We start from the raw sequence: 14547 nt of genomic DNA on the forward strand, positions 1-14547 counted from the left end.
AATGAATGTATAGATATGATAAAGAGCAAGTGACATAACGTTAAGGTGGATAATGACATATCATGAGTCCATTGCACATGTGGCTGGTAATAGGGTGTAACGAGATTGTGGTGATATGTCACAGTTGACGCAACCCAGGGTGGGTGATATAACATCACTATTTTTAAATATAAGCAATATTTAACAACGGACTAATCCCCCGCTAAATTATCAAAATTTAAATAATTTAGCGAAGGATGTTAGTGAGAGATTTAGTTCCTCATTAAAATTAATGAGGATTGAATCTCTTGCTAATTAATGAGGGAAATACGATTCCTTGTTAAATTTAATAAGCCTTTTTTTAACTACGAATTGGCGAGAGACAAAATCCCTCACTAAAATATAATTTGGCTATGGTTAGTGGATCAAACTTATTTACAAATAAATCTCTCAAAATTTAAAAACTTGAGACTTGAGTGTAATTTAAAATTAAAATATAAAGATAAAATAATATTCCTATTAAAAATATATTATATAATCAAGTAATTCATAACTATTCTATTAATAATTTATAACTATTACTACTCTAACTTTTACAACTGTATATAACCATACATATACAATTGTTAAACCATTAGTAATTGTTTACAATAATTTCATCAGTAATTTACTAAATATTACAATTGATTATAACAGCCTTATCAATAATTTACCAACTATTATTTCAATATTTAATAACTATAATTAATTTCATATATTCAATAGTTAAATAGATCATACACTATTAATAAAATTTAACACTAATTATTCAACTACGTACAACTATTGTATGCAACTATCAGATAAATAAGTTAATATCTATCACTTTAATATTTTACAACTATAATTTTATATATTTAAAAGTTAAACTTAATAATTATGAACAGTATTATCTTTGAATTTTAATTCAAATTACACTCAAAATTAAAATTTTTAATTATAATTTTTAAATAATTTTATAAAATTTATTTATAAATAAATCTACTATATAAACTAAGACGTAAATAAGTTTGCTTTCAAAGAATTTCATAAAACGGGTTTATTTATAAATTTTAAATAAGTCCGTTGAAGGAAAAATACTTCTTCCAAATTTTATAAATATCAAAATATTAAATTTTCTCGCAATGCCACAAATATCATTTTCGCTTTCATGCGAGAAACACCGTGCGTCGACCAGAGAGACCCATAGCTCGGGAGCATCGGCGATATCGATTCTCTCCTCAATTTCTCCGCCCATTCTCTTCCTCTCCTATTCTCATTTCTCTCGTATTATAGTATTCCCATCCCTGCTTTCTCTCCTCATTTCCGTCTTTTTCAATCTTCGATTTCCTTCCTCATTCATTAATGGCGCCCCTTGTGGCTGTTGCTTCCGCTTTCTCTGCCTCAAACTCACTTGACTCCAAGAAATTCTCGGGTTCGCTTCCTATCTCATTTTTATCTCCCGTTATGCTTTGCTGGATTGCCCTTGTGGATTTGTAGTTATTGATTCTACTGGACTCACTTTTGCAGTGTGACAGAGATAGTGCCTTCTGCGATCCATAAATGTTTGGAATTCTAGGATTATGATTCCAATTGCTGTTCCTTTTTCTGTCATTTCTAGTTATAGTCTGTCTTTTGGGTATGTACCGTGTCATTGACTCTAACGTTGATTCTTACACTTTGGTTTAACGTACTACTGGTTCAGGGAGGAAAGCTGGCATATTGTAGTCAGATCTGATGCGAGTTTGAACTTCAGTGCCGGAGCTCGTAAGGCTGAACGCTTGATTACCAAAAGCAGTTGCAGTAAGTTATCTTTCTTCCATTACTTTCCGAGTTTGGTTTTCTTCTCCACCGTTCCAAATCTGTTATTGGACCAACGCGAATGGGTTTTCATTCTAGCCTCGCGTCCCTAAGTTTTTGTGGGTTTTCTGTAGACTAAAGGAGATAGTTCTGCGGCTTCTACTTCATCGAAACCTGGGTAGGTTTTCTAACTTTAACTACTTACTGTTCCATCTCATCCACGGCTGTCTCTCTCTGTATATCTGGCTTCTCCTCTGTCTTTCTCGTTCCTGCTTAATCTTTATTCGATGATATCTTGTAATATAATTTTGAGATGGAAGCCATGTTCTTGTTTGTATAGTACTTTTAGTGCTAAATTGACCTTTTAATGCAGTCCAATGTAACTCAAATTGATGATACTGTTCCAGTTTTCACCCTAACGTTTCATCTAAAAGTTATCAGAAATAGTTTTAACACTTAGAATGTTTGGATTATCGATGAAAAAAGAAAACGTCGTAAATGATAAATGTAAAAAGTGCAAATCAACTTAGACTTCCTTGTGGGAGAGCAAAGGAGGAGGGAAACTAGCAACCTTATCAATCCTTCTACATTTCATTTTTTCCTTCTACAATTGAAATTGGAATATAAATAACTTTGGATAATAGTTGAACGCTTGGAGTATAATAAAATCATACAATCCATATAATTAACCTCACTTAGTGGGATAAGGTTTTTTGTTGTTGTTGTAATATTGAACACTTGAAATATATTGTTTAAACTTTAAAGGAACTTGAGCTTCTGGCAGCATTTCTGTCTGCTTGGAAATGATACCTAAAAGTATGAAATAGTTCTGGTATAAACCAATTTGATTTTTTTTTTTTAATTCACACTTTTTGTTTGTTTGTTAAGGAACCAAAGAATATATTTAATCTGTTTTTATTACAAGCAACAATACAAGCTTGCAGAAACAAAAAGGCATAGCTATGAAGAACAGGCTGTACAAACCTTCATATATAAACGCGCCTTATACAATTCTAACAAGAAATGTTATTGCCAATCCTGAAGTACCTATTCAAATTTTTAGTCTCTGTATCACAGCTAAGCTCAGCACAGAAGCCCCAGTAATGGCATTCTCCGAGCGCAATAAATTATCATATGTGGGAGAGTGAAAATTTGAATGGTGATGATAATAACATGGCAGGAGTGATGATAGAGGGTATATACCCCAGAGATGTGAAGATTCTTGTTCTGAAATGAGTAGCATCACAGAATCTGTATGACATATAATTAATTTTGAATAAGATGCACTTAAGTATCATTGACTTATTGGATCTATTTGTTGGGATACAACTGTTCTCGTTTCTGTATATGTCTAGCCTCAAGTATTCCATACCAGACAGCACATTACATGCTTGGTGATGGTACGCTGGGGGGGTTTACTCTGTTACTTAAGAGTGATGCATTTTGAATAAATGCCATCTTTTCTTGATGCCTGATTTGGGCTCTAAAGATGGGGGGCTTACAATTATGTTCCAGGCAAAAGGCACAGCGTGGTGGATGCTAGTGCACTTAAAAATGCATTTACATGAATTCACAGTCTCATACGTAATATAATTGTCCTTCCTTTGGTATCTTTTGGTCAGGAAAATCTTCTTTCTAGAACAAGGGAAAATAAACAAGCAGGGATTAATGTCTTTGCATGTTGAAGTCTTTCTGTTCAACCAATAGCCTACTTTGTTAGAAAATAAAATATCACAACAAATAAGGACTATTTTGTGCAAATGCCTTGTGAGAACATCAGGCTCAGTACTTGTTCTGGCATGCCTGGATTGTTCCACATGCATGCAATATTTTTAATTGGCTAATTTTAACAAGGACCAAAATCCAAATATGATTGCTTATTTTTGTTATCCTTATCATTATCATTTAAACTATCTTGGCGATAGAAAAGCACATTTGCAGGAAAACATATGTAATAGAAAAATCTCAGTTTCATTTTAGTCCAGTTGTCTGGCCTTTTAATTCAGGTTTCTACTATGTCTTGTTCTTCTTTATTCTGTGTATATACATGCTGCATAAAAGTTTAAAGTCTTTTGGAAGTTAAAATGAAAAAAAAAAAAAAAATAGCAATCAAGTGCCATCCACTGCCATATTTTATTATAATATTTGTCTATGTATCTGATCTTGGGAAAGTTGTGCTATGATAGTGGCATGAAGACACAAGTAGTAATTGCTACTAATTAATAATTAATTCTTAAGCAAACTAACAACTTCATAATTTTTTATGTTCCTCACTGGTCTGATGGATTGCTGCAACAAATTCAATATTTGAATAAATGTGGGGCAATGATGTGGGATCAAAACCTTTGGGACATTCTTAAGGCATGATCTATAATGTAGACGTGAATGGTTGATGTTGCTTAAACCTTGGAACTATGTTTTAAGTTTTCTCCTAGTTTACAGTGCCCACTAGTTCTGGAGGTAGGGCCTATTTCTGCCATTAACCAGATGCATATTTGATTTCAGACATGAACTTCTCCTTTTTGAGGCCTTACGTGAAGGTTTGGAAGAAGAAATGGAAAGGGATCCCACTGTATGCGTCATGGGTGAAGATGTAGGTCACTATGGAGGATCTTACAAGGTGACTAAAGATCTGGCCAAAAAGTTTGGTGACCTCAGGGTTCTGGACACCCCTATTGCTGAGAACTCCTTCACTGGGATGGGTATTGGGGCTGCCATGACTGGTCTGAGGCCAGTTGTTGAGGGCATGAACATGGGATTTCTGCTTCTCGCATTTAACCAGATCTCCAACAATTGCGGCATGCTCCATTACACTTCTGGAGGTCAGTTTAAAATACCAATTGTTATCCGTGGACCTGGTGGAGTTGGGCGGCAATTAGGGGCAGAACACTCCCAGAGACTGGAGTCATATTTTCAGTCAATCCCTGGAATACAGATGGTGGCTTGCTCAACCCCTTACAATGCCAAGGGCTTGATGAAAGCTGCAATTCGTAGTGAGAATCCTGTGATACTATTTGAGCATGTCCTGCTTTATAACCTCAAGGAGAGAATTCCAGATGAAAGAGTATGTATTGTCGCTTGAAGAAGCTGAGATGGTTAGGCCTGGAGAGCATGTAACCATATTGACCTATTCCAGGATGAGGTATCATGTAATGCAGGCTGCCAAGACATTGGTGAACAAGGGGTATGACCCTGAAGTAATTGATATCAGGTCTTTGAAACCATTTGATCTCTACAGAATTGGGAATTCAATCAAGAAGACGCACCATGTGCTAATTGTTGAAGAATGCATGAGGACAGGTGGAATTGGTTCTAGTTTGACAGCTGCCATCAACGAAAATTTCCATGATTATTTGGATGCTCCTGTTGTATGTTTATCCTCTCAGGATGTGCCAACCCCATATGCTGGGACATTGGAGGAATGGACTGTAGTTCAACCTGCACAGATTGTGACGGCAGTTGAGAAGCTCTGCGAGTAATTGCTTCAATTATATGAGCAATTAGGGTGTGGTTCTGGTAAAGCTTTTCTTGTTGACTAAGCTAGAACTTTCATTATATTTTTCCTTTCTTTTTCCTTTGTTCTTTTTTTTTTTTGGGGGGGGGGGGGAACTCATTATGATTTTAGTTTATTATGGGAGTTTCATTTAGTTCTTCTGCATCACTGATATATAGTTTGTAAGAACTTTGGTAAGCACAATATTTTGTGGTTGCCTTTAATCCTTGTTATTTATTTGCAAATGCGCCTATGTATATGGTACTGCGTGTATTTGAGTGCTTTTGCATTCAATTCAAAGATTTACGCAAGTATGGGGATTGCACAGTAAATTATTTAATAGGGCGGTATCTCTCTCTCTCTCTCTGTTTTTTTTTTTTTTTTTTTGGGTATCAAAGTTCTGAAAATGCTAAATGCACGAAAGTGATCCCCACTGTGTCTCAATAGTCGAAACTGCTCCAGCTAACAAGTTTTGTTGACTACTATTTTTTTTTTCCCCCAACTGACTTCGTTTTTTCTGACATTAATGCTGTGAAAAATATACATCTGCTGCTGTGAAAATGGGAAAAAGAAGGAAAAGTGGGGGATAAAAAATGGTGTGGGCTCCATGTATTTTTACCTCAAAACTTTCTCTTCAAATTGGATAGATTTTGGCCCCCCCCCCTTCTGGAACTACCCTCACCATATTTTATCATCCCGCACGTTCTCTAGTATTCACAGCTTCTCTCTCTCCTTCTCTTTTCGTTTGTGCTCTTTGCCATCGCTATCTCCTGGTTCGCAACAGCCACCGTCGTCAACAGAAACGACTTACCTCCTCATCAGCCGCACCTGCTACTGTGAGTTCATCTTCTCACTTTCTCTCTCTCTGTCCTTTGCTTTAATCAATCATAATTTTCGCTATGTTTATAGCCAGTCCTGATTCTGGTAAGGTAAAGGAGGAAAGTTGTATTACATCTTTAATAACCAACGTAAAATTTTTGAATTTCACATGAATATGGACAACAAACCATTTGTGATAATGCTAGATCATTGCCCATAAGTAACTCGTTATATGGCTCGAGTGTAATGATGAGTGAGTTAAAGCTATTGTATTAATATCCAAATGTATTGTTGAATGAGCAAGGGCTATTGTGTTATTCTGAATGAGTTTAGTTAAGAAGTTAATTCATGTAAGTAAGATCAAATTTGACACTTGAAATGTGGGGCTTTGAATTGTAAATTTATGAAGGTGATAGAAATTATGATTCATAGAAAAATTGATATCTTGTGCTTGCATGAAACTAAATGGCCCAGTGAAAAGGTTAAGAATATTCAAGGTTTCAACTTTGATATAAAGAGAAAGTAAACACACATAATAGGGTGGGTATCATTGTTGATAAGGAATGGAAGATGAATGTGATAGAAATTAATAAAATTGGAGACAAAATTATTTCTTTAAAAATGATTGTTGGATGGGAGACTGTTAATATTATTAGCACTTTGCACCTCAAACCGAGGCAAAAGGTAGTCTTAAGGAATTGTTTTTGGAAAGACTTGAAGGGGTTGATTCAATGTATACCATAAAGTGAAAAGATTTTTTATTGGAGGAGACTTTGATGGTCAAGTTAGGAGGGAGAAAGGTCATCATATGCAAGGGTGCATGTTGGCCTTAGTTTTTGGGGAGCTAAACAATAAAGTACAATCTATTCTTAATTCTTTGGTTTATGATTTCAAGGTTGCTAACACTTATTTCAAGAAGAGGGATGAGCATCTCATCACTTATAAAAGTGAATCTTTAAGGTCATAGATTGATTTTCTTCTAGTAAGGAACATTGATAGAAGATTCTGTAAAAATTGTAAGTTGATTCCTAGGGATGCTGTTGTAACGATACAACACAGGGTCTTTGTTCTTGATGTGCGTATTATGAGTAAAAATAAAAAATGTCAATAAGTGGTGACTCCGAGGATTAGGTGGTGACACCTAAAAGATGAGAAGCAAGAATTTTTTAAGCGAAATCTTTTGGCCAAAGGAATTTGAAAGTCCGAGGAAAGTGCTAGTATTTTATAAAAGATATAGCTAAGAAGATATGGAAGGTTGCTTAAGAAGTTTGAGGAGAATCAAAGGTTTGATTGGAGAGATAAAAAGTCTTGATGGTATAATGATAGTGTACAAAGAAAAGTCAAATTTAAGAAGGATTGTTTTCAAGCCATCCATTTAGACAATAATGATGAAATTGGGAAAGGTATTGTATGACTAAGAAAGAAACTAAGAAAGCTATAAGTGAAGCTCAGTCTAAAATATTTGAAGAGTTACAATAGTCTTGGAACAAAGGATGGAAAACAAAAAAATTATAAGATTGCTAAGAATAAGGAAAGATGTTCAAGAGATTTGGAATAGGTTAAGTGCGTAAAGGATGAAGAGGAAAGAGTTTTGGTCACAATAGTGGTATTAAAGATAGATGAGAGACTTACTTTTTCAAATTGTTCAATGATAAAGAGAGTTTGTCTATAACTTGGAGGATTTAGTAACTCGTGAAAAAAAAATTGTGGGATTCCATTGAAGGATATGCAATAATGAGGTAAAGAAAGCTCTTAAAAATGAAAAACGATAAGCCAGTGGACTTCATTGTATCTCTATTGAAACGTAAAAAGGTTAAGTGAAGAAAGAGTGTGGTGGTTAACTAAGTTTTTATGAGATCCAACAACAACAATAACAAGCCTTATCCCATTAGGTAAAGTCGGTTGCAAGGATTAATATGATGCCATTGTGCTCTATCATTTATTAAGCTTTTATAAATGTTGGTTAATTAAAAGGTCTCGCTCAATAACTTTCAAAAGTATTCTTTTTGGCCTTCCTCTACTCTTCTTGACAGGACTCAAAATTATCTATTCCACTCTCATCTAGGGTGCCTCCTATGGTCTTCTTTGTATTTTCCCAAATCATCTTAAATAATTTTCTATCATTTTCTTTCAATAGATACGACACCCACTTTTTCTTAGATGTGCCTCATTTGAATTTATCTTTATGTATATATCTATACATCTATCTCAACATTTTCATTTCTACTACTCCAACTTTATACTCTTGCTGTCTTGTTAAAAATCCCAACATTCACTATCATAATATTGTTGCTCTTATAGCAATTTGATAAAACTTTCCTTTAAGTTTTTAGGTACTTATAATCGTAGATAACTATTTTAGTCTTTCTCCAATTAAACAACCTAGCTTGTATCCTATATGCAAATCTTCATCAATTTTCCCATTATGTTGAACAAGCACTCTTAAATATCTAAACTTTTTCACTTGAGATATGATTTAATCACCCAATTTTACTTTCAAATTACTATCCACTGACATTTAATCAAATTACAATGTAGATATTTTGTTTTACTCCTACTCAAGAAGAAACATTTTGACTCCAATGTCCTCCTCTATAATTCAAGTTTACAATTATTCACTTCTCTTGTCTCCATAATAAAACTATATCATGCATGAAAATCGCATGCATTTAAGGATTTTCTCTTGAATATGCTTAGTCAAAACATTAAGACTAAATTAGACAAATAAGGGATTTAAAGATGATCCCTGATGCAGTCTAAGTTTTATAGGGAAAGTCTTTTGTTTCGCCGCCAGATATTCTTATACTAGTGTTGCCCCCTCATACATGTCGTGGTGTAGCTCGAATATAGGCAACCTAGACATCCTTCTTTTCCAATGCCTTCTAAAATACTTTCTATCGATACACATAATAAGCTTTTTTTTTCAAATAAATGAAAACCATATGTAGATCTTTACTTTTGCATTGATACTTTTTCATTAATCCCCTTAGTAGATAAATTGCTTATGTAGTTGCCCTACCTAACATGAAGCCGAATTGATTCTCAAAAATATCAGTTTCTAATCTCAACCTATGCTCAATCACTCTTTTCCATAATTTCATTATATGACTCATAAGTTAATCTCTCTATAGTTAGCACAATTTTGAATATCTCCTTTATTTTTGTAACTAAGAACTAAGATACTTCTTTTTCAATCATCAGGCATTCTCTTGGATTATAAAATCTTATTAAATAACTTAGTTAACCATCGTACCCCTTTTTCATCCAAACATTTCTAATTCAATAATAGGGATACAATTAAGTCCATTGTTGCTTTGCATTTGCCATTTTTTTTAAGAGCTTCCTTACTTCCGAAACTCGTATCCTTCAATAAAATGATAAATTTTTCTCTCTTTCAAGAGTTATTAAATCTTCCAGTTAATTGACGAACCCCCGCCATCATAGAAAAGCATGTCTCCTATTTGTCTTTAATATCACTATTTGTAAACAAAACATTTCCTCTTCATCCTTTTATACACTTGTTCTAAATCTCTTGATTTTCTTTTCTTACTCTTAGCAATCTTATAAATTTTTTGTTCACAAATCCTTTAATTCCAAGACTATTATAAAATTCTTCAAATACTTTAGAACGAGATTCACTCACTGCCTTCTTAATTTCCCTTTTAGCCATATAATACCTTCCCAAATTTCATCATTATTGCACAATGGATGGCTTTAAAACATACTTCTTATTTTTGATGATTGCAGAAGAAGTACCTTAGTTTCCTATTTACAATAATAATGAAGTTTTTCAATTATCATCATTCAAGTTTAAGGACCACGATTGAAAGTACTTTCGAGGTTTGGAAAAACATATTCACAATCTTACGACACATGCCTAGCTATCTATTTTAATGTAAGTTTGTATAGTTTAGTGTAACAATGACAATACATAATTTTATTAGAAAAAATCTACAACTGATTCTGACTTTAAACGTTTTGAGTAGGGGTGAGCATCGGTCAGTTCAGTTCGGTCTGGTCTTAAAATAATGCAAAATCGATCGATCGAATAACAATGAAAATGAAAAACGAATTAAATTGAACAAACCGATTGAATGATCAAAGACCAAACCGAAATTTGATAATTCGGTTCGGTCGGTTAATTTGATTTTTTGATTTCATATTGGGTTATTAAAGTTGAGCCTATTTTTTAAATATTAAAACAAAACACATTACAAAATTGAGCCTTTTTCTATTCATTTTTTCAATATAAGCCCATTCTAATTACACCCATATGACATAAAACTCATATTATAAAGGCATGAATAATCAAATAAACAACCACAAATAAACACCGATGATCAAATAAATGGCCTCATAATTCAGTCACAACACCTACTGATGAGAGTGACTGATCGAAATAGGGTTTTAAGTGATATTATTATTTTTTATCTTTATTAAAATAAAAAACAAAAATAAAATAAAATAATTTATAAATTAAATATAATTTATAAATTAATAAATTATATGTAATTCAGTCGGTTCAGTCTATTCAATTTTAAATTTTATACTAATCAAATCGAACTGATCAACCGAATATTTAAAATAAAAAAAAAGAGTTGAACCGAAAAATTAAATACACCAAATCAAACAGAACAAAATTCGATTCGATTTTTAGTTTCGGTTCGCTTTTGCTCACATGAAAATATGGTTAACAATGACAATGATAATGACAAGTATATATTTTCATCAACAATTTCAAGTGCAATTTCAAGCATAGCTTCTAACAAAATGAATAAAGTTCGGTATTCTATTAGAGATCAGATTGTATATTATAGATCAAAACTGTTAATCATGTAACTATTCAATATTAAGAATGTTTAACTATTTATCACATAATTTTTTGTCAAAATTAAATTTTTTATTTTTTTTATTCTTATTATTTAACATTTTAAATTTTATGTTTTTTAAATTTGTTTCATATTTTTTTAAATATTTTTAATATATTATATTTATATAATATAAATTATAAATTATCATAAATCAATTTCTTTTTTAGTCATTACATATTAAAAAGTATATTAAATACATTTTTAAAAATTAAAATTTTTATTCATCCAAACAACTTTTAATTTATCAAATTGACTTTTAAAAAATATATTTAAATATATATTTATTATAATAATTAATTTTTATTAATAAATTTTTATCAAATAATTTTTAACAAAATAAAAATCAAATCCACACTAAAAAATTGTGGCGCTTCTCACCATTGATATGGAAACTAGGAGGTGGTGTTTAACTTTAGCGTTGCTTCCTGTGCTTGTGCTGCAGCATCAAGTGAGCGGTCTTGCTTGTGCTCCTTCTCAGTGCGGCAATATCACAAACATAAGCGACCCATTTCGACTTCCAGATGATGCGCCGGAGTGCGCGCGATCGGAGATACCAATTAGTTTGCGAAAATAGTACCACTCTGCTTCATTTCATTTGTTTCCGGGACATACCGTGTTTCTGACAATCGACCACCACAATAGAATCATCCGGCTCGGTGATCCTGCCATTCGCGACGGCCATTGCTCCTCCCTCCCTCGCCATTCCTATATCTCTGCAATTTCAGCCGTATTCGTTATCCTTATGGACGGAATAACACTGTACGATGCCGGTAACAAGTTTGAGCACATTATTTACTTGGATTGTAGCGATCCAGTTGAGAGATCAGCGAGGGAAAACGATCATCCTAAGTTCGTGGGCACGAATCCCTGCGTCACTGGGGATCCAGATCCAGATCCAGAGGCTATGCTTATGCGATTCTTGGAGACTTTGGAGTGGGCAATTTGACAGATCAGTGCCAAATCAAAATGGTCGCGACAATCACAAACGAAGAGGTATTGAGTTTCCTTCTTGCACAAAAACAACTATTCCTATACTGATGTTCACAGGCCGCTTTCCCATGGATTTGAGATCTCCTGGTCCAATGGAATTTGTTCTCCTCGTCTCTGTGAATCTTTAGGGCGCAATTGCTTAGAAACTTATGACGCTAACAAACGCGAGTGCAGGATAAAGATCAGTACGTATAAAGATTCATTGCATTCCTTGTGAATAATTTTTTTCTTGAAATTTGCTAACATATGTTACATCTTCTTGGGTTACACAGCACCAGCGTTGGACGGGTCGAGTATACCATCGTTTTTTTTTTTTTTAATATCTTTGGCATACAAGATATCATTGTTTTTATCAGGTAATCATTGTGTTATGCTATATACATTTCTCCAAAATTTTATGGCAATTATTACTCTGTTGTGGATTTTCATTCTCATTTATAGTTATGTTTGGGATTTCTTTTGTTTTTTTTTTTTTTTTTTTTTTTTCAATGGAATGGTGTGGAATGGTATACTTTTTTGTCTTATTTATAAGTAAGAGAAGAAGATTAATTTTAATCTTATTTATAAGTTATTGTTTTTAATGTTCATCCTTATCTTCTTGTTTTTATTAAATGCTAGAAAAATTATTAAAATTTTAATCCTTTTTAGAGGATAGAAAAAAAAATTTATTAAATTTTAAGATATAAGTAATGAGAGTTAAAGTTTTTCTTATCACAAAAAATAATATAAAGTGACTTATAAATATAATTAAAAAAGTAATTAAAGCTTTATATTATTTATATTATTGTTTGAATTTTTTAAAATAAAAGGGGGGTGAATATTGCTTGAGATGGCTTAATTTGTGGTCCAAGATGAAATTACATTATATAAATAAATTATCATAAAATTATTTTCATTCTTCTTATCCCTTCTCACTCTTTCACTTCCTCCTACTCTCCCCTCCTTTCGGCCAAAGCAGTCTGTAAAACTAAAAAAAGAATAATAGTTATAAGAAAAATATAACAATTAAATACACCATAAAAAATTAATTATAATTAAAAATCCTAATTATTGAAATTTTAATAACAAATTATAACCTTACTGGAAATTAAAAAATGCAAATATTTAGTTGAAAAATTAACAAAATACACTTGAAAATATTTATAACATCTATGAGAATTTATGGTAATTAGTTGTAAATCTCAATTTTTTATGTTAATATACAAATAAACCACTTGAAAATCAATAAAATGTATTTGAAATTATTTGTAACATTAATTGAAAATTTATTAGAATTATTTATGAATTGCAAGAAAATCACTTATAATTTTTTGTAATCAATATACAGACAAAAAGCTAAAAAATCTACAAATATATTTGAAATTATTTGTAATATCAATTAAGAATTTACAAGAATCCATTGTGAATTGCAAACCAATTACTTGTGATTTTTTTTTTGTAAACATATAGATAAATCATTTGAGAAATTAACAAAAAATTACTTGAGAATCTTTGTAATGTTAATTGAGAATTTATAAAAGTTAATTTTGTATTTCAAACCAATTAATTAAAGATACTTTATTGAAAGTAAAGAACATAGTCTATTATTGTAATTTCAATAATTTAAGGTCTTTAAATTTAATTAATGTTTTTATGAGGTCTTTAATTGTTCTTGTCCCTAATTATAACTAATTCAAATCTATTAATTTTTCTTAGATAATAATGAAATAAAGTTGTTCATTCCAATAATAAAACTCTCAAATAATTGAATGTTATGTTCTGTTTCACTATATTCCACTCCTTTTCATTCTATTATATTTTAATGATGGTTGCATACTTGCATTCCTCTATCTCGAACATGCCCTTAGGAAAAATTTACTTAAAAAAACAAGAAGAAAGAAACCCAAAATAAAATACAAGGCACATGTTTCTTCTCATACATCCATAGTAATTATTAGTAACTCATTCTTTTCTATTTGTATTTAACTTTTGCATGGTTAAAATATATTTTTAATCTTTTAACTTTATATAAAGTTTTAATTTAATCCTTTAATTTTATAAATTATCTTTTTAGTTATTTAATCCTAACTTTTTTAATTTCAAATGATTATTTTTTATGTCACTCATTGTTATTTAAAAAAAAATTAAACTCAATATATCAACAGTTGAGAATAATTTGTCAATATTTGAAAGCTCAATGTAAAAAATTATTGGGATAAAACTAACAATGTTAGAATTAAATGATTAAAAAAAATTTTATAAAATTAAAAAATAAAATAAAATATTATATTATATTATATAAAATTAAAAGATTAAATATATGCTTCAACCATTTTTGCATTCTTCACTATATGTTTGACTATTCGTTGACTCTTGTGAATTTTGTTGCAGTTTCTAGCCAAGGCATTCTTGACGATATGTTTGTTACTTCCTTCAAACTACAATATTCACATTTCTAGAAATTTTTGTTTGCTATAAAATACACAATGTTGGAGACTTCATCTTTTTCAAAGTATAAGATATTTTTAAAAAAATATTTAACTTTATAAAATATAATATATTTTAATAAAAATAAAAGTTTACTAATGATATTTTTTA

General features: G+C 31.4%; 1 protein-coding gene and 1 long non-coding RNA gene across 2 annotated transcripts; both read left to right on the forward strand.

The window, feature by feature from the left end:
* The first annotated feature begins 1362 nt into the window (after nucleotides 1–1362).
* On the forward strand, nucleotides 1363–5630 carry LOC129290040 (pyruvate dehydrogenase E1 component subunit beta-3, chloroplastic-like). Its single transcript, XM_054926757.1, is given in 7 exon segments — nucleotides 1363–1493; nucleotides 1577–1636; nucleotides 1703–1784; nucleotides 1786–1800; nucleotides 1932–1975; nucleotides 4303–4858; nucleotides 4860–5630. Coding segments are annotated over 7 exon segments (1305 nt in total). The 3' UTR covers nucleotides 5277–5630.
* A 5752-nt stretch (nucleotides 5631–11382) lies between these two features.
* Nucleotides 11383–12418, forward strand: LOC129291872 (uncharacterized). The gene is made up of 2 exons (XR_008588783.1): nucleotides 11383–12155; nucleotides 12243–12418. It is a non-coding gene; the product is annotated as an uncharacterized LOC129291872 (long non-coding RNA).
* The last annotated feature ends 2129 nt before the right edge of the window (nucleotides 12419–14547 follow it).

Source organism: Prosopis cineraria, unplaced genomic scaffold, assembly GCF_029017545.1.
Source record: "Prosopis cineraria cultivar Desert tree isolate PC_DT_omini unplaced genomic scaffold, ASM2901754v1 PC13, whole genome shotgun sequence".
NCBI classification, from domain to species: domain Eukaryota; kingdom Viridiplantae; phylum Streptophyta; class Magnoliopsida; order Fabales; family Fabaceae; genus Prosopis; species Prosopis cineraria.